Genomic DNA, 21,987 nt, shown 5'->3' with positions numbered 1-21,987 from the left:
TCCTGACAATGTTTTAGGCTAATTTTACGATCATTTATTTCACTGTTATGTTTTAGTTCATAAATCTAGGCCAACTAACAAATTAAAATAACACGAATAAGACGCATAACCTTGACATGCAGTAAAAGTATTATTCTGGTTGAGTACCAACTGTACATCAACCTGTGTGCATGTGCTACTTTCTGTGTGACTGTATTCAGGTAGTAAAAGTAATTATATACAGTACACTCAGATGTGCAAAAATTTTACCTTTAGGGGTACTACATCTTTTCACTGGGGCAGTACCATCAAAGGGACAACTTTTGTATTTTATCGACCCTTAAAATGTTCATAGTAGTAACTTAAGGGGACATATTACTACTCTAATATGCACCATTTAGGGTCAAATAAGGTACAAAGTTGTCCCTTTAAGGGAACTGCCCCAGTGATATGTTGTTGTACCCCTAAAGGTATATGACTTTCACTTTTTTTTTTTTCTGACAAAGTAAAGATCTAGAAAATATCTGTGTGTGTGCTTCAGTTAGCACAAGTGTGCAGTTTCTGGTGCCAAAGGTCAAGATGTCCTCTCATCCCACAGACAGAGGAATTTGCCCAGCAAATGATTTAGACAAGCAACCATTCGTCCGACCCTGCATGTATATCACTCCCACATACACACTTACTTCAAAAAGACCGTAAATGAGCGCACACAGTCTATCATCCTTAAATGTATTTGGGAATAGGAGATTAATGATGTGGCAAGTCAAACAGAAGAAAGAGACCGATTCATTCTGCGGTCTCTCTAATTCTAGTCCTGGCTCTTTGTACACTGTTACAAATGGGATAACACTGAAGCACAAATACACACTTAATACATAATACAAACACAGAAAAAGAAACATTGTAGTTGTATTAAACGAAGCAGAGCAGGGCGGACCGACATAAATAAACAGAAATGAATAAATGTGTGTTATAACTACAAATGCATTAACTGCTGTTACTATTTACTCAGGTTAAAACTGACTCTGGCTCCAGTGAGGTCTTCGGTCAGCACTAACCAGACATCTAGCCCTATGAAAACAAGTCTCACACAGAGGTGGCGCTATAACCGGCCACACGAAAACAGCTCAGAGCAAATAATACATTTATTCTGGTCAGTTTATGGTTTGTTATAAAAATATTTTGGCCATAACAAGCCACTGCTTTTACACAGTCTGATTTAGTTCCTAGCTTATTTTTTCACAGCAAACCAGCATTAAAGGGTCTGCCAACCCTAAAACAGACCGAAAACCGACGCACCAAATTTGGCGCACCAAATCCTCCTCCTCCGTCCTGTCAGTCATCTCTCCTTACTCTCGTCACGTGATGAGTGAAATCTGACTCTTGCTGCACTGTGCAGCTCATGCTGTATGGAGCAGAGCAAACAATTTCAATTTATTATTGTAGTTGTCCAACTGAACCAAATTTCTTTTTATTTTTCTATAAAAAAAGCAAAACGACAGCGGGGCGGTGCCGTGTAACACCAATAACACATACTACCACAGCAAGCCTACTGCCAAGTAGATTCAAAATGGTTAAAGCAAAAAGTGAAATAACAGAAATATTTTAAAGCAAGTACAAGGACATGCAGGGGTTTTCATGAACATTTAATTGATGAAACAAAGAAGTGATTCCCAGAATCAAACTTTCCAAACATATTGACCAAATAAAAAGGTCTGTTGGTATCAGTTCAGTATTAATGATATAGGGTTCACTTTATACAATTAAAATATTGTTAAATTATCAATGTATCATCCATAATTTATTTTGGCAGAATGCAGTAAACTATGCTTTATAAATTTTAGTCTGACCTACAGAATCAAGCACTAACTTAATTTCCTCTGAATTCTGAATCTATCGTCAAACACGCGCACACGCTTAAAATGCACACACAAACCCCAGAGAAAGGCCCACATTGTACCGATTTATTGCTTGTGTCTAAGGCCAATTTGAGGCTCTTCCTGCAGCATTTGATGGACCATTAACCTGGTTAGTGCTTTAGTGAGTGAGCGGCAGGCCTGAGTGGACATTTCCTGCTTCAGCACTTCAGTGACCAACTACATAAGATTAAAAAAAAAAAAAACACACACATACACACACACATAACACATAGAAATTGTTAAGACAGAGAGGGCTCAATTTCTGAACCGCTCGGCTCCATGAACAGCGAGTTATCTTTAAGAAGCATCATGACTGACCTTTGCTTGACAAAAGCAATCGCATAAGTTATGCTGTGCAAAAGATGAAAGGCTGCTGAAATGGTCAACTGCTATTCCTTTCAGGTTCAATAAGACAAGTGAGAGACTGTAAAGCGCTTGAGGGACAATGTGAGCTGAATGACCAATGACTGAAGTGAAGTTCTTGTCCGGATGTGTGCTTGTGTGTGGGACCTGACCTTGGACTGGAAGTCTCATTAATCTGTCAGTACGTGCGAGGAAGGCTGATGACATACCTTGCTCATCCAAGACTTGCGCTTGCACATGGTTTTTCTCCTCTTCACCACCTCCCACAGCCGTCTTTGCCCTATCAAAGAAAGCAAATGAGAGAATGTTGTTTTATGAATATTGCGGTTTCAGAACAAGTTCAGCTTTATCAACAGTGACATTGTGACATGCTGACGATTACCACAGATAAAAAAATGACTTACTGTATTCTTCAATCAAGCAAACATTGTTGTTACAGTAAAAGACTTACAATGTGTATGAAGCAAACCAATGAACTTGAATAAAAATTCAAATGGACAATGTTACTTACTACCTGTGCAAAGTTGTGAAGCTGATAAACCTTGTAATTGTCACATGATATGTGCAAGGACACTAGAAAGGGTTTTCGGTTTATCCACCCTAAGGAATTACTTCTGTAATAAATTAACATAAATGTATCCACATTGTCTCAAGGGTAATTTAGATAAATTACAGCTCAAATAACATTTTAGTACAAGTTTAAACCCTCCAGAATGCTTTGTCCAATGGAACAACATTACAATAAGTGATTTTGCTTGATTTTACAAACTGAAGAATGAGTCAAATCACCCTCTGTAATCAATCCTGTCAATGCAGCTTAATCCAAAAAATAATTTAATCACTTGACTTCTAATTTCAATCTATTTCTGCAAACAGTTCCTGTTTAGATAAAAAAGTTGAATCAGGGAAAGAGAAACCGAAAGAAACTGAAAAAGAGTGAGAAAAAGATGAAGAGAGGGTAAAATAGGACATGTGCCAAAAAGAGATAAAAGTGAGAGTAGTAGAAGAGGCGTGTAATGAGCTTGAGATGGGCAATAATCGGGCCGGCTTAAGGGAAATTTCAAAATTCACTTCAGGTATCACAAAGGCTTAATGTGCGTGACTGATCTGACAGACTTTTAAAACTACTGCTGGGTTTACCACTGTAAAAAAAAAAAAAAAAAAATCTTTACAAATAGGTTTCATCAGTCTATACTGACTGCATCCTGTTGTATTAAAAAGCTTGTGTACAAACACCTTTTCAGTTTTCAGAAACTTTTCAGAAACTTAACTCTATGGCCGTACTCCTGGTTTACTCCTGGTATCACAAGTAGACGAAGGAGACACATTCCTGTTTACACCTGGTGTTTTAATCCGTCTCTTTTGTCCACTTTCAACTACTTCTGTCCTAATTTATCGGAAGGGAGGGTCTTTGGAAGAGGTAAATGTAGGGGCTTTGTCAGATCTTTCAATCTAATGGACGAAATAAGCTCACGCATTTTACATATGAACGCGCCCAGAGACGACAGAAAAACATACGGAGAGTATCAACATTCGTTTCTGCTCTCATAGACGCAAGACGACGCCAAATGCTTCGAGTGCGTGTTAGAAATCAGAAATCGTGAGGGAACATCATGCTTGGTACGTTTTTCATCTTCAAATCAAACTTGGGTCTACAGCCAACAAAGTATAAATCCCGTCTGGCTAGCGCACTTCCATAATGTCTACTCATTAGGCCAGTAGCAGAAAGCAGACGGTCTCTTGTGGCTGTTCGAATGCATTCGAACACATGAGTGTTTACACAACAAAAGCAATCCGGTCAAATGTGTTTTCGACCATCTCTGGAATTGGTCGAAAGTGAACAAGCTCAAAACGTTTTAGACGCCATTTACACCTGTTGTTAGTGTCGTCCACTTGTGATCCGATCGACCAAAACACATCTTAATACCAGGTGTAAACAGGGCCTATGAGAAATTATTCAACCAATTTAGACCTGATGACCTTCGGATTAAGTTGCTGACATCGGTAGACAAACAGAGGCGCTTTGTCATTCTTAGATCAGGCTTCACAAAGCTCTACCTTTAGTGAAAAAAAAATAAAATAAATTAAAGTGAATCATTAAAGCCAATAATAATTATAATATATTAAAATACTAGCATGTAGTTGTCAACAAGTTTTAAGTTTAATTTTAAGTTTAATTAAGTCAAGGAAAAAGTCAGTAATACAATTAAGAAAAAAGAAACATTAAAAGTAATAGAATAAAGCTTATTAAAGCTACTAAACGTATTGAGACAACACTGATTTGTTTTGGGGTTTTTTCCACTCTTTTCAGTGTTGCTGTGGCAGATCTATAGTCTGCGTTTACATGACTCATGTACAATGCTCAGACCTAAAAGGAAATAAATAAATAAAAATCTGTCCATTGCTATGGTTATCACTGGGTCAATCATCACACTTAAAATCATAAAAAAATTGGTTTGCATCTCTGCATAAGTGTCGATGCCGGATCTCTGTGTGAAGTGCCTTGTGGAAAGTATTATTTGTGATAAAGCTACAAGCAAAACACCTTGGTTGGACTCACCGGGCCGGCCCATACCAATCTTCTCCAGGTCCTCATTCTTCACATAGTCAAAGTGTGAGAGACGTGTAACGTTGAGCTCATCACGGATGCGCAGGAAGTACTGCTGCAGTTGCACTTCCATCAGCAGCTCCAGCAGCCACTCAGTGCCCTCCTCACACTGCATACTGCTGCCCAGCTTCTGCACAGAAAGACACACACCAATGAAGTCCACAGAGCGATTCCCCATAGGCCATGACTCTCCCAAAACACCAGGAGCAAACATGTTCAAGCCATTCCCAACTAAATAAATTCCCTAACCACTAGGCTAGCCAAAAATAAAAAGGTGGTGTCCATCTAGACAGCAACAAGTGACCAAGTCCAAAAGTGTGATTGAGCATTTAACATGCTATTAATGATTCAGCTCAGAGTGTGCGGCAACAACAGCTCATAAAAAAAACGATACAGTTGGCTTTCACTGTTCAACCGTGGCGAACATCTGGTAAGCATACGCACACACGCACACGCGCACACGCACACACGCACACACACACACACACACAAACGAACACACACACCTGAAGTTCATAAAAGACAGATGGCATTGGCCCTGGCCCAGGCCACATGTGCTGAGTCGCTCTCTAAGCTTTTTAATTCCTCCCAAAAGGGGCATCTCCACACCTCCAAAACTAACCAGCTAACACAGGCCTTACCTTTCCACAGCAGCTGCTGCATCTCCAATTCCACTTCTGACCCAATTAAAAACGTTTCCATAAAAATCATAAGCACTCAATTCCCAAGTCCCAAAGTCCTTATCACCTTTCAAAGAATGAACATCCACGCTCCCTTTAAGCTCCTGTTTTGTAACAAGGGAAACAGATGAATGGAACAGCAAACGGATGGAAGAACACTGGCACTGGTGCTTGGAAGCTCTGGGACAACTAAAAGTGTGCTACTGTTTTCCATAGTCTGCTTTTGTGCTTGTTCATGTTTCTGTTGGAGCGTATTGGACATCAGCTGCTTTCAATTTCCAATCTCTCCCTCCCACTGCACTCCTTCACACTGGTGTTCTTTCACTCTGACACACTTTCCTTCTCTGGAGGCCTTGTGGTCAGTCACGTCTTAACAAAATTAAGGCAATAGGGAGGAAGCAGAACAATCTTGCGATCAGAGAGACTGCAGAACCTCCTTGCCCTTTTGAATGACATTGAGCGCTTGTGCGATCATGGAACTTTAACGCTTTTGTTCTTGAGACTTTTACATACAATGAAACTGCATATGGTGTGTGCAGCTAACTATAACAGGCTGTTAAGATTGCATACTGTAAATGACAGAAAGCTTACAATAGCAAAACATTTGTAAACATGGGTCTGTGCTTTGATTGTAATGCTAAATCCATGTGGGAAACTGCTTCAGACAGAATCAGTTCACTCAATATGCAATGCCACAAAGTGACGAACAAGCAGCTGTGAGGGATTGTAGGGTAAAATTTCTCTTGATGTGTTGAAATTGAGGCTGTTAAATCAAAGTTTTTAATCAAATTATTTACATGATATGCCAATGAATTGCAATTAATTACAAATAAACAATTTCTGAAAAACCACTTACATGAAAATAATTCAAAAGACATTGCACAACTGTGAAAGAAACAAACATCTGATCTAACAGGGGGGGGAATTAATTTAATAGTCAATATATTGTTTGTTTATTCGGTCACTGGCTTACAGTCCACAACAACCCAGTCAATTGGTTTCAATCAATTGAGTTGTGTCAATTTGTCAAAGTTAGACTAAGAGGCTGTTCACTTCACACAGGATGTGTCATTGTGTTCTGTCAGTGCTCTTTTTAAATAGTTGGTCTATGTGCAGACAGAAGTCTTCAGATGTTGCTGATTTGTGAAAGAGGCGGAAGCTTGCCAAGATGTGTGTGTAAAACAAGGGGTTACAAAGTCGACAGGTTTCTTGAATGAGTGTCAGGAAGGTTAGAGAGCATAAGTCGTCTTCTGTGGCCAAAGTGCTTCCTCTGTTGATGCATGAAAAGTCATGGGTCATAGGGGTCAGGGCCTTTTTGACATTCATTTAACCATCAATAACTTTCAGAATGTAGTCACACACTGAAATATTTGTGAAGTTCTCTCCCTTTCATTTTCTCTTTAACTACAAGTATGAACATTACTAATAGTAGGGCCCTATGATTTCCATGATGCAGAGATCAAAAAAATCCATACAAATGTAATTTACTGTATATTGCTGAATGTCTCAGAATTTGACTTAAGAATTTTGAATTAAGAATCCAGTAAAAATTAAACTGAAAACACAGAATTTAGGAACTCATTTCATAGGGCCCCATAATAGTGATGCTTGCCCTATAAGTGCCACTAAAAATAGCTAAGTTCATATTGACAAAATAGAGGGTCACAAATCCAAATTACCAAACATCTACAAGCACCCACATCCCTCCCCACACACTGAACTTCCCAGCAACATTTCACACTTCACACTGGGAACAAATCCAATGTCATGTCCAAATATGGCAATAGTTCCTGTCTACTTTGCTTGTTTGCAAACTTAAAGGTCTTGATGCAAAAGTTCAAATCTCTGAACTAGGGGTGTGCGATATACATGATAAACCGATGTTTTGGACCATCTTGCTGCACAGTCACAAACTATTTTTGACTATCTTGCTGTGTGTCTTATCATTTGAATGCGTTTTAAGCCTACAAGGTATAAGAGTTAAAAAAAAAAGTTAAAAAAGTTATGTTTCATTGAAAGAGAACTCATTTCAGTATATGTGCAACTGAGAGATGATTTCTGTGCGCACACACCTTGAAACGCGCACACAAAGCCGCAGCTCATAAAGTGTGCGAGTACTGAACTGAGTTGTTTTTGGTGCTTTATCGGGCTTGAACGGTCAAATGCACACACTTGTGTAACAAAATGCCCCTGTTTGCTAGGGCTGGGCAAAACAAATAGATTTTTCAATTAATATTTTTTAAAAACTGTGGGCGATTCGATATCAATTCTCAAAAGCCCCTAATACATATTTTTTTCTGTACTTATTTCCACAAAAATTGAACAAAATCTGATTGATGTTAATCCTATTACTAGTCTTCTCCACTAGATGTCATCCTCTTATTTACCTTGCGAGATTTTACAGCAGGGACCCTGTCATTCACTCTGTGCCTAACATGGTGGATACAGGTTCGCCTTTCAGCGTGAAAGACGTCCAAGACAGTTGAAGGACCTGTCAGTGTCCCGAAATGTATCATTTGCATGTGTTTTCAAGCCTTGCCAATTTAAGCATTCAAACGAAAGAACTCGCTCGAGCTGTGTGCGAAAGTTTGTGAGCGCGCACACCCTAAGCAGACGGCAGGGGTGGATTACAACTACTCATGTTACTGTAATTAAGTAGTTTTTTCGGGTACTTGTACTTTGAGTATATTTTTAAATATGTAATTTTACTTGTACTCAAGTACATATTGAGCTAAGTAATCTACTTCGCTACTTGTAAAATCACATTTCGTTACTGAGTACAATTTGAATTGATATTCAAATCTTTGACCAGCATTTCGGTAGCCAATAAAAATATCCAATCGTAAACAGACCAATAAAAACCCTGATATTTGGACTGAAAAAAGCCACCGCAGCTGCAGGTTTTGAAGAGCTGATCACAAGTGAAGGAGGCAAGGAGCTCAGAGTGATTAATGGACTGAAAGTTTGGAGAAACAACAAACTACATAGTGTTGTCAAAATATCTATATTTTGATACTATCGATACTGAAATATCTGACAATACTCAATATCTGTTCCAATACTTATTTCCTGCAGTATATACACCGATACCAGCTGCGCGTTCTCATTCTCTCATCTCTCCGACAGCGAGTTTGACACACCCGCCTCCACTCAGCATGTTTTGCGCATAATTTTATTCATACCTGCAGGTTTCTATGGCATATTTTAATAGCAAATGTCGCAAGCGCAATATTGTACCGTGAGGGCACATTCATGTATTCGCAGAAAACTGGACGCGAGCTCTCAAATATACGAATGAACTGGACTCAGATATTGAGTGTGCGCTCTCGGACTCTTGTCATGTCATATGCAATCGCGAATCTCTCCAAGTGGTTCTCACTGCAGAGTCAAATGACGTCAAGCTCCAATCTCTCCATGCTCTTGAATTAAACGTTGTCAAAAGTTATCGATGAAAATGCTACAGGAAATCGTATTGGCTGTAAGTGAAATGCACCAGGAAGACTTTCAACAATCAAAGGTGGATCTTTAATTTTTTTACAATGTAAATGTATGATAGAAATGTTTCGGAATGGGGCATTTGTATGATTTGTACATATAAATAACCTAGTCTGTCTAACTGCATTACTACATTGTACGGACATTACAGGTCAAACCACACTGATGTTCAATTTATCTAAATAAACAACATATTCTATGGCTCTTACAGGGACAGTTCACCCAAAAATGAAAATTAGCCCATGATTTACTCACCCTGAAGCCATCCTAAGTGTATATGACATTCTTCTTTCAGACGAATACAATCGGAGTTGTATTAAAAAAAAAAAGTCCTGGCTCTCCCAAGCTTGATAATGAGAGTGAATGGGTGTCTGTCTTTGGAAGTCCATCAAAGCGCATCTGTTCATGATTAAAGTGCTCGACACGGCTCTCCGGGGGTTAATAAAGGCCTTCTAAAGTGAAGCAATGCGTTTGTGTAAGAAAAATATCCATATTTGAAACTTTATCGACTAAAATAACTAGCTTCCGGGGTTTGCGCAAAAGTATAACGTAGTGTCAATAAAATCATTAATTTCAGTATTTATCATGTTATAAATGAAAATTTGAGTATTGCATCTCAAAACCCTCAGTATAATATATCAATTACAGCAATAAACACACATGACCTATTTTTGTCCTTTTTATGACTGACTACTTTGATGCTCTTAAACTCATAGTTAGATTCTGCGACTTTAGCCAGGGTTTCACAAGCGGGGTCACAATTACTCACCCTCACATCATTCCAAACCCCGTAAAACCTGTTCATCTTTAGAACACAAATAAAGATATTTTTGATAAATCTGAGAGCATTCTGACCCCACATAGACTGCAATGTCATAACCACTTTCAAGGCCCAGAAAGATAGTAAAGACATCATGTGAGCACACCGACGCATGAGTTCTGAGCCGGCGCTCTGACGTAGAACCCGGAAGCGATGCAATGTGTTAACTATGTGAACAGCATCAGAGAAGTGAAGGGAAGAGAAGAAATTGTTAAAAAAAGTTATTTTGGTTTTTTTGCACTCAAAAATGTTCTCGTTGCTTCATAACATTAAGATTGAACCACTGTAGTAACATGGACTATTTTAACGATGTCTTCACTACCTTTCTGGGCCTTGAAACTGCTAATTACACTGCAACTTTATGTGGGGTCAGAAAGCTCTCGGATTTCATCAAAAATATCTTCGTTTGTGTTCCAAAGATGAACGGGTTTTACGAGTTTGGAATGACTTGAGGGTGAGTAATTAATGACAGAATTTTCATTTTGGGGTGAACTAACCCTTAAACACACACTGCATATAAAAATGCAGTGTTGTCATATTTTGAATTCATATTTTGAAACTTATTTGTTCTTATTTTATTACTGACTGTTTACTTGTCTTTTTTGCAAGTTTGAAATCAAGCTTCCTTGTGCTGTGTGAGAGGTATTGCAACAGAGTTACCCTATTGTCATGTTTAAGTTAGATTATTGTAATGGTTATTGATCAATGTTTAAATATGTAAACAAAAGCCTAAATTAAAATCCGTTCATCGTATAAAGTGGACGTGTCTCTTCAGAAGACTTGAATTAAAAACTTTTCCATTCAAATATATTACTGTTACAATGAGTTTTGTGCTTTTTGAAGCTTGAAAATAATGATTGCCTTGACAAAATGGATGGACAATTTTGATATAAAAATATTTAGTATGTGGTGGTTTTCCCGATGGTATTGAAAATGATACTAAATATTGACATTTTTCAAGGTCTCATATTGAAGTTAGAAATTCCAGTATTTTCAGTACTCTTTCTTTCCCCCACTGGCGGAGGGTGTATTCTTAATTTTTGCTCTTAATGTTAATCAAACTACAAAAGACAGAAATCACTCCCTAATCTTCACTGAATAACGTTTTTGTAACTTTAATAAGTATTTAACTTTAATTTGTACAGTGAAGAGTATTTGCAATTTATATTAGTTAGTAGTTTTAGCTGTGGTATTGAAATTGGAATCGAGAACTGTTAAATTTTACTGTTATCTAAAATTTTGGGTGTCATAACCTTATTACAATAGAAGATACATGGGTCAAAAACAACAAAAACAATAACTATTTTATTCATTTATTACTTTTTTTGTGGTGGGGCCAGTGAAAATTTAATCATTGAATTCATTGAATCGAATCGAGAATTTAATTGAATTGAGATCTTGTGATTCAGAATCGAATCAGGACACCTGTATCAATACCCATCCCTACTCTTTGCGAGTATCCTCATAAGTTGTTTAAGTAAACGTAAACAGTTTTGTTGTAAAGCATCCTAACATGGGCTATCTGCTGCCGTCTGTGCCAATACTGTTAAATCCAACAATCTCAAATTGATCTTGACTGAATCACTTTTGTAACTTTCATAAGAATTTAAATTAGAAATACATACATTGTGTCAAGTGATCAATTTCTAGTGCTTGAAGTTTTTCAGTTTTTCTATTGTAGTTTGTCCTATTTCTTGTAAATATTTTTTTTGTTTTTATTTTATCATTGATTTTTTTATATAATTTTTTTATGTGTTAGTTAGACTAGTATTAGTTTTTTTGTGATATTGAAATTGGTGACAAGAATTATGAAATTTCAATGGTATCAAAAAATATATACATCTAAAACTCTGAACATACAGTAAACATCTCTATTGTGAAAAAGATTAGGGGGAATGTGTGAAAGAGGAAACCAGGTCTCTTTAGAAACTTCTAGAAAGTGTTCATTGAGATGAGTAGCTGATGATGGAGAGGGAAAACACTTGCCCTGTGGGCAAAGTGGGTCAATGTGTAGTTGCTGCCAGCAACGTGTCAAAACTACAGAGTGAAATCTGTTACAACCTTGTCTTTAATATGAAGGCTCGTAGTCTGACAAATCCATCTGCTAATTCAAGCAAGCAATGAGTCCTCACAGCCACAGTGGCAACGCATCCATAAAATGTCTGGCTCAATTGTGATTTTTTTTTTTTTGGTGTCTGAACCACCTGATCTTGAGATTGATGAGTGGTCATGAAGGCTGCATCCCATAACTTAACTTTTTTTCAATGCATCCTTACAAGTAACATGCTAAATAGGAACTGTTTTTGGTCTTGGTACAATGACCGTTGTGAGTCTCTGTGAGTATAGTTAGAAGCTAGAGTAAATGTCCTTCATGATTCTGATTGGATTATTAGAGTAGATTTTTTACATTTTCTATTTGCTTAAAATGTGCATCAAGTGGCAGTTTGCATTCTTATATTCCATCTGTTAAATTTTTAATCACTGCACATGCATGATATGCATATTTACGGTCATTGTCACAATGTGCTTTTTCATTTTAAGATGCTGTTACATAAAAAGAGTTCTTAAAAAAAATATATAAGTTTTATTATTATTTTTTTATTTTTTTTATTATTATTATTATTATTATTATTATTATTTTTTGAATATATATATATATATATATATATATATATATATATATATATATATATATATATATATAAAATAATAATAATAATAATAATAATAATAATAATAATAATAATAAGTTTTATTATTATTATTATTTTATATATATATATATATATATATATATATATATATATATATATATATATATATATATATATATATATATATATATATATATATATATATATATAAAATAATAATAATAATAATATCTTGAGATTTCAGTATTGCGTTCAACTTTGTTTTGCTCCTTTTTGTGTCCAGTTCTTTAGTCTGAGCTACAGGCGCCAATCCAAAACTGAATTCAGCCTATAATTATAATTAATATTCATAATAATATGCATCATGGTATTATTATTTTAAAAATACAGTGGTGCCACTAGGATTCAGAAGCTTGGATATTACCCAAGCACAGGTACACTACAATGCTAGTGACAACAAGTTAAGCTTGTGCAGTGTGAAGTGTTAGAAGTGTTACTGTAGCCTCTAATCCCAAGGGAACTACATCCATGGCCCTTGGGTTAAGGCCACGAGTTACAACCAAGAGTGGTTACACCCTTCACACAAACTTAAGAAAAAACATTACAAGAGTGAATTAATAGATGCAAACTGAATAGTATATGCATGCCAAACAAACAAAACACAGACACCTGACTGTTGAGACTGCATACATAAATAAAGGGTGGACTGTTAGGACAAGTTATGCAATGTGAAGGTCTGATGTATTGTTGGGGATAAGGCTCTGGTATGATCTGATGATATCCATGCACACAGCTAAGCTCTGGCACATGTGTAAAGGCATGGTGTGGTTTCACACCAACACAGATGCTGAACTAACATGTCAGTCCTGAAATTCCCAGATCCATTATTCATACTGAAACCTAGCATGCTCCGCACAAGAGAATAAAAAACAGACTTACTCTGTACACATGGAAATGAGCAAGAAAAGGGAATGATTTTTTGAGCTTGTCAAAACGACGCATCTTGAGTTCTATGAGACAATCCACAAAAAAAGTCAAGCTAAGCGTCCGAGACTCTTTTGTTGGAGAACAAGGTCCGAGATGAAGAGACACCACTCCAAAACTGTGAAGGTCTCCTCAGTTTGAAGGTCTCCTGAAGTTGAACAGCCCACATACTACATTCCATCACGGGCAATCCACATTAAGCTCCTTTAACCGAAGATCACTGCTAGTCTGTAGAACTTGTATGCAGGGGGGACCGTGTGGGGAAAGGCAAGAAAACACCAGAGAGAGGTTCGCCAAAGGGAACTGTTCACTTGGCAGCCTAGTTAGAACATCTCAAAACCAAGTTTACACTGAGGCTGTGGAGCGAGTCAGAAGTCCAGAGTCAGAGTGCAAGGTGAAGTCCTTATTGCAAAAATATTTTGCAGAATGTACTGGAGTCAGTTTCCTCAGTTGCCAATTCCTCTATCCATTTGCTCAGTCCACCAACCAGCTATTAATAGGACGGTTTCTTCTATTCCCAAATCCCTCACTCAGATGACAGCCACAGTGAAAGTGATAAGAGAATCAGAAGAGCTGCAAAGCCCAGACAAAGTCGTCCCTAAGTGCTTCTGTGGTCTGCTTGGAAGAGGTACTGACTTTTTTTTGTCTTTTTGCATGTTTGTGTCAGAGGGGACGTGTTGTTCTGGAGCAGGAGGAGCGTCTAGGACTTTCTCTTTTTCTCTCCCCCTAGTGCGTGACTGTGGAATTCCTGCAACTCGCAAACAGACGCTGGGGAAGTGCCCCTTCTCTTTCCCTCCCTCTCACTCTCCCTCTCACTCTCCCTCTCCCTCTCCTCCCTCCATCAGCCTGTGCCCGGGACAGAGAGACTATGGTATTCGGATGGAGGAGCATTTGATCGTGAGCCAAAAGGTCAGATTTAACTGCAGGACGGAGAGCTCATTTCCTGTGTTCCTCCCATATGTTGGGCTTTTAACAAATCCCCCTCCTGAACACCACCATATCCCCTCCTATCTCTGGCTCTCACCACATCTTTCTTTTATATTCACTCTCTCTCCCACTCTGCTCTCAACTCCCACATGGCCTGACTTTTCTTCTTTATTTGGTTCGCGGCATTCTCCTTCCTCAATCCCTCTAAAAATGTTATCTCAACCTCTAGTAAACAAACACATTCAGAATTTTATCTCCTTTCTCTTCCCCCTCCGAATGTAAAGGGGACATTTTGGCTTCATCACCCCTAGCAGAATAAACCATGTTTTATTTACATCCTTTCTCCCTCCCTCATTCCCCATTCGTTCATCAAGCCCACAGACTAAACCAGATGTGCAACATTTTAAGGGGTAAACAAACTGTACAATGCCGGTTGAACTGTGGTGGTGTTTTTTTTCCAGGAGCAAAAGGGAAGATGAGGTGAGCAAGGACAGATGCAGTAAAGCGGGGCCCTATGTGTCATAAACAGTCTGCCTCCAATTACTGCCCTGAAACAAAGAATTTCCAGCGCTGCTTCAGACCGAGCGGCTAATGTAGTAGGAATTTTCTGGAGACTTATCGAAGAACGAGCTTTATTTAAGCAAGTGAATGGGAAAAAAAATTGGTAGTGCTAGCACAGCTGTGAAGGAGGGGAAAGTGTGTGTCCCTGTGACTGAGCTCAGACATTTGAAAATTTAAACCAGCTGTTCACTGTAGACACTGTAGGTGTCGTCGTGTCTTTTCAATTTATCTTACAGAGGGTTTTTTTATCCCTTGCCAAAGTGACCTATGGCTTACTCATAGGGGGTATTAAGCAGGGGTGTTGAAATTAGTCGTTGTATCAATGCATTGCGATGCGAACGTGGGCGATTCTGCATCAATGCAGTAATAGACAATCGATTACGGCCTACTGATGTTTCTCTAACGTCATTCGTCACATACGCGCTTCTTGCGCTAGCGTAAAATGGCGGAGGGAGGTGAAACACGAAAGCGAGCAATAAAAAAAATGCACCCATTATTTTAAAATGTACAGTGTGTGCGAGTGTGTGCATGTGAGCGTTATTGTAACTTAAGTGCACTTGACAGTTTCATGCAGTTTTAGTATTTACTAGTGTTTGTTGTTTGTGTAAATGGTCCAATTGTCTGCTGTGTCTTCAGACTTAAGTTCAAACTTAAGACTTAAGTTTGATGTTTGCTACATTAAGAAAGTGAACTTTCTTGGAGCAGATACAATAAAAAGGGAGTTCATATACTGCTTGTATTCATTGACAAAAATGTAGGCATGTGCAGTAATATTGAAAAGTGAGGATGCAACACATCGTGATATTGAATCGAAGACATGATAATTGATGTGATGATTCACATCCGTAGAATTAAGACTATTTTCTGTAAAGCTGATGTAAACATCACACACTGTGAAAAGTGCCATACAAATAAAACTGATTTGACCTGAGGATAGTTCACCCAAAAGGATAGTTAACCCAAAATTAAACATGTTGTCATGAAATATGGTAAACAGAAGTTTAAGAACAAATCTCACTGGGTCTCATGCATCAAGCAAGTTTGAGATTCTGTTTACCCTATTCGAAACGCTTCATGTATGTGCGGCATTGACCAATGTTTATATGCAAAAAAGCCTAAATTATTAAATATGTGCATCATATAATGTGACCATATCTTTTCAGTACACTTGGATTAAAGTGCTTTATTAATACACTCAAAAAAGAATGTTTGCCTCTTGTTCAATTTAATGAATAAAATAAGCTAAAGTAACACGATTGTTTAATATTTTGTCACAACTTAATTTAATTGTGTTCAATCAACCTAATATATTTAAAACTGAAGTTTACTTAATTTGTGTGAAAACTACATAATTTTTGTTGACAACTAACTGGGCAGTGGATCTGTAGTTCCCAGCATGCTTTGCAAGGGACTGCATTAGGAGGGTAAATTTAGGGATTAAAGGGTTATTTTATGTGTTTTTCTGTAAATGGAAAGATGTTGTTAGTTACTGTTAGTGTTTAATATTCAGTTATGTTAAAAACTTAGAGGACTTTCTGTAATGTTTTTGAATTTTGTGGTTACCATTATGCAGAAGAGTAGCGACTGTGTTTAGCTTAGGGCTGTGGGCACTCAGTATACACTATACATGCATAAAACCTCTTTCGCAAAGTGGATTTAATTTAAGTGAACAAAATCAATTAATTAATTAATTAATTTTGAACACTCAAAAGCTATTCTTTGAATTAATGTAATTAAATCATGGAAAGGATTTCCACGTGATTAAATGGCTTTCTTTCAGCATTAAGCACTTTTATTAGGCTAACTTAAATTGCATAGATTGGATCAACTTTATTAACTAGTGTAATTGTATACTGTAAAATAAGTTGGATTCAACTATATTTAATTAAGTTGGATGCAATTTAAGTAAATTAGTTGGTCCAAAACATTGCAAATTAGTTGGGCTGACACTATTAAATTAAGCTGTGCCCAACCATAGTAAATAAGTTGAATCAACCTTAATAAATTAAGTCCCAACGTAAGTACATTAAATTGGAATAACAGAATTGCATAATGCTGAAATAAAGCAAGTTAATCTTGTGGAAATCCTTTCCATGATTTTTTATGTTCATTCAAAGAGTTATTTTTTTGAGTGTATGGATTACTCATACAACGCTTTTATGAAATTTTTGAAGCTTGAAAATTTCAAATGGATGGGGGAAAAAAAATGAGTATTAAAAAATATCTTCATTTGTGTTCTGAAGATGAACAAAAGTCTTATGAACAACAGACAGAATTTTCATTTTTGATATTTTGCATTATACAAATGTAAACACCAAAGAAACAAGGTGATGGTGTCGTCATCAAGGAACACTTTCTTCTATGTGCATTTGTGTATGTGACCTGTAGTTACCACCACTGCTTTGCACATTTGGACTGGGTGAGCCAAGCTCACACTTCACCTCTATATGTAGCACATCACAGAGAAGACAAATCCTCCCTCGCTCTAATGTCTGCCTGCAGGATTCTACGATGGTCCATGTCAAACCAGCATCAAACCTGATTAATGGAATCAGAGCCCTACTCTGTTAAACCCATAAGACTACTGAATTGCTTATACGAGCCAACTCAACGTTTTTTAAAGAAATATTTTTTGTAGTGGTCAGATGGATCACTTGTTTACAGGCTGCGGAGCTCTAATGAACCACCAGAAGGCAGCAATACACAGAAGTGCTAGTGACCTGTGGCATTTGAATGACACCCAGTAACGTCAACACTTCAGACCTAGAAGATACTTTACATTTACTCATAAATCAGCTAAATCAATATGACAGATAATGCTTTACATTTAGCACGACCATCCCAATAGCACACACAGTGTTGAAGGGATCCCAGATTATTTACTCTCCCCCAGAATGCAGATGAAAAATCCATAATCTTCTCTAAAGTCCAGTAAGCTCATCTGGAAATGTCATGCAGACAGAAGACAGAAACAAAAAAACATCAAACACAGCTAAAAAGACAACACATGCTTCTGTTTACATACTGAATATGCAGCTCTTATTCTTCAGCACACAGTTTTAAATATGTGAAAATATATTCATAAATAAATAAACTTCCATACAGTATTTCAGAAAGAAACAATATTCTGAATATTCTGCAATAAATGTAGAGCATGACTTGATTTAATCCATTGGATTTAATCAGATCAAGCTAGAAAATTAAAGTACTGAATTGTAGTTACTTGTTTAATAGCAAGATTAACACTCTTTCTCACGAGTTGTCCTCACAGACAAACACATGCACCAATTCCACTGTAATGATCCCCATATAGCCGCCTCCCCACAGAATCCCTCACATATTTTTCCTTCTGAAAAATCTCCAGAAAAGTTACGGTAACTTGTCAAGCATTGCATGATTTTGTTCATTACCAGAGCTTTCCCGTGTTCTGTGCTTTCATTCACACATCCTGGAGAGTCTCGTAAAGATTTTCTCTTTGTGTGTGTGTGTGTGTGTGTGTGTGTGTGTGTGTGTGTGTGTGTGTGTGTGTGTGTGTGTGTGTGTGTGTGTGTGTGTGTGTGTGTGTGTGTGTGTGTGTGTGTGTGTGTGTGTGTGTGTGTGTGTGTTATCCTCTCATAAACAACCGCACTAATGTGTTTGGGTGCTGCACAGAATCATCTGCACAGATGGTGAGCAGTTCCCTGGTCTCATTCGCAGTTATAGTTATTTTATAGTTATAGGGGTTGCACAGTTTACATAGATGCTGGGATTAATCCCAGTAAAGATATTTGGGTCTGATTCAGCATAAAATTGTTCTGAATATTGGCCTGCATTCACACAGTGCATTCAAATTATTTATTATTTTATTCTTGAATGAAAATTTCAAAGAACAGCATTTATTTGAAATAAAAATCTTGGTGCCACTTTTGATCAATTGAATGCATCCTTGCTGAAAAAAATAAATATTTTTTATTTTTTTAAAGGTCTTACTGGCCTCTAACTTCTGAACAGTAGTCCGTGCATGTATATATTGAGTGTGTGTATGTGTATGTGTGTATGTATATATATATATATATATATATATATATATATATATATATATTTTTTTTAAAGGTCTTACTGGCCTCTAACTTCTGAACAGTAGTGCGTGCATGTATATATTGAGTGTGTGTGTGTGCGTGCGTGCGTGCGTGCGTGCGTGCGTGCGTGTGTGTATGCATGTACAGTGCCCTCCACAATTAATGGCACCCCTGGTAAATATGATCAAAACTGGCTGTAAAAAATAAATCTGCATCGTTTATCCTTTTGATCTTTCATTCAAAAAATTTGCAAAATTCTAACCTTTCATTTAAGTAAAAAAATTGAATGTGGGGGGGAAATCACATTATGAAATAAATGTTTTTCTCCAAAACACGTTGGCCACAATTATTGGCACCCTTTTATTAAATACTTTTTGCAACCTCCTTTTGACAAGATACCAGCTCTGAGTCTTCTCCTATAATGCCTGATGAGTTTGGAGAACACCTGACAAGAGATCAGAGACCATTCCTCCAAACAAAATCTCTCCAGATCCTTCAGATTCCCAGATCCATGTTTGTGCTTCTTCTCTTCAGTTCAGCCCACTCATCAGGTCAGGGGACTGGGACGGTCATGGCAGAAGCTTCATTTTGTGCTCCGCAACAAATTTTTGTGTTGATTTTGATGTTTGTTTTGGATCGTTGTCCTGATAGAAGATCCAACCACGGCCCATTATAAGATTTCTAGCAGAAGGCGTCAGGTTTTGATTTTTTATCTGTTGATATTTGATAGAATCCATGATGCCATGTATCTGAATAAGAAGTCCAGGACCTCCAGCAGAAAAATATGCCCACAACATTAAAGATCCAATGGTATATTAAATTGTACACATGGGGTACTTTTTATCCTTGTGTGCATCAAACCCATCTAGCGTGTTTGCTGGCAAAAAGCTCTTTTTTTAGTCTCATCTGACCACAGAACCCTGTGCCGTTTGAAGTTCCAGTCATGTCTGACAATTAAATTTGCTGGAGTTTGTTTTTGGATGAGCGAAGACCCAAAACAACATGCAACATGTGGGGATGTAGGTTTTTTTTTAGGTTTTTTTTTTTTTGGCTTTCTGACCCCAAGACTCAACTAATCTCTGCAATTCTCCATCGGTGATCCTTGAAGAGTCTTTGGCCACTCAAACTTTCATCCTCGCCGCGCATTAAGACAGTATAGACACACGTCCTGGCAGATTCGTAACATCTTTAGTTGATTGGAACTTCTTAATTATTGCCCTGATGGTCAAAATGGGGATTTTCAATTCTTTAGCTATTGTCTTACAGCCACTTTCTATTTTGTGATGGTCAACAATCTTTTGCTGCGCATCAGAACTGTATTCTGTGGTTTTACTCATTGTGATGGATGATTAAGGGGATTTGGCCTTTGTGTTTCCTCATATTTAAACTCCTGTGAAACACGAAGTCATAGCTGGACAGTTTCATGTTCCTAGTCACACGTGTGCTAAAAAAGTTAAATATTAATGGGAATATACTTCAGAGATATTTTACTCGTAAAAAATTCTAGGGGTGCCAATAATTGTGGCCAACGTGTTTTGGAGAAAAACATTTATTTCATAATGTGATTTCCCCCCCACTTCCAATTCTTTTACTTCAATGAAAGTTTTTTTTTTTTTTTACTTCAAAAGGATAAACGATGCAGATTTATTTTTTTACAGCCAGTTTTGATCATATTTACCAGGGGTGCCATTAATTGTGGAGGGCACTGTATGTATGTATGTATGTATGTATATATATATATATATATATATATACACACACACACACATACAGTACTATATATATACACACTATACTATACTAGCGTAGCCGAGCACCACCCAGAGCAACAATGCCATGTAAACACCAGATGCTGTTGTTCAGACTAAAAAAATGACAACAACAGCAGAACACAGTCTTTCTCATCTCACACGCTCTTTGGCCAAAAACCTGTGTGTGCGTGAGACCAGAAAAGGAAAAATTTAGAGCATCCACCACCATGCTAAACAGAGTACCACACATCACATGACGAATCATCCACATGTGGGTTACTGTAACATCTTACAGACACACTGACACACATACCAGAAGTGTGAGCATCTACTTAGTGGTTAGTCAGTGTTTATCCACCTTTGAGCATGCAATTCTGACTGTACACAGATGCAATAAGCTGGGATGTGTAATGGACAATAAAACAAATGGAAACACTACAAATAGATATTCAAAATAGGTAACACCAACAAAACTGTTATCAGTTATCTAGGCAGTCTGTAATACCTCATCCTCATCGCAATCGCTGGGCAGACGCTGGTATTCTGCCACGTCCCCCATGTTAAGGTCAAACGAAGAGTCCAACTGTGTTGCTCGTCCAGTTCAAATCGACATGGATGTGGCCTGATCTTTTGCGCACAGGTGACACCACTGATTTTTACTCCTCATAAGAGGCTGCTGCTCCTGGTTCCTTGATATCTGGTCAGTGTGTATTTGTATGTGATGCCACACTATCAGTTAGAGGAGTCAGTCCATCACATCCATAAGCATTTCCCAACTCTATTGTGTACAAAGCAGAAAGCACATTCTCTCTCACTCCGCTGTTTTTCAATTGGGCTCCTTCATCTGAAACGCTCCATCCCTCCCTCTCGTCCTTTCACAAACAGCTGTGTGCAGTGGCAGGTTTTTTTAACGGAGTCCTGATGGCTGGGCTGATGCCATGGGCTAATCCCTTGTTATTGTTGTTATGTTTTCCTCTCTAATTTCTCCCTCCTTTTCTTTCCTCTCGATCTTTAAGCCCTGGCTGCCGGTCTCCGCTGCTGCAGTAAGTGGTTGCCCCCGACAACAGTGGCTACCTCGTCAAGTGCACTCACCAGTGAGCAGTGGGCTTGAGGCTCTCAGCCAATCAGAATGCACGCAGGCGCTGCTTGATGAAGAGGCTTTAATCCGGCAAGTGAGTGCGTTAGAGA

General features: G+C 37.8%; 1 protein-coding gene across 9 annotated transcripts in view; it reads right to left on the bottom strand.

The window, feature by feature from the left end:
* Positions 1-21,987, bottom strand: part of tnk2b (tyrosine kinase, non-receptor, 2b) — a gene marked incomplete at its 3' end in the record, with an annotated part of 99,669 nt that overhangs the window by 30,478 nt on the left and 47,204 nt on the right. For 2 of the 9 annotated variants that reach the window (XM_079877279.1, XM_079877286.1), the window contains exons 1-3: positions 13,458-15,832; positions 4,807-4,999; positions 2,471-2,541 (exon numbers count right to left, since the gene is read on the bottom strand). In XM_079877279.1, coding sequence (XP_079733405.1) covers positions 2,471-2,541; positions 4,807-4,999; positions 13,458-13,520 — 327 coding nt within the window. In that variant the 5' untranslated portion in view covers positions 13,521-15,832. Of the gene's footprint in view, positions 1-2,470; positions 2,542-4,806; positions 5,000-13,457; positions 15,833-21,304; positions 21,878-21,987 lie in introns of those variants that run through there. The other 7 variants (XM_079877280.1, XM_079877281.1, XM_079877283.1 and 4 more) reach the window with 5 other exon arrangements.

Source organism: Squalius cephalus (genome assembly GCF_949319135.1).
Source record: "Squalius cephalus genome assembly, chromosome: 7".
NCBI lineage: Eukaryota > Metazoa > Chordata > Actinopteri > Cypriniformes > Leuciscidae > Squalius > Squalius cephalus.
The sequence above is the reverse complement of the archived record's forward strand: the minus strand, read 5'-3'. Positions and strand labels throughout refer to the sequence as shown.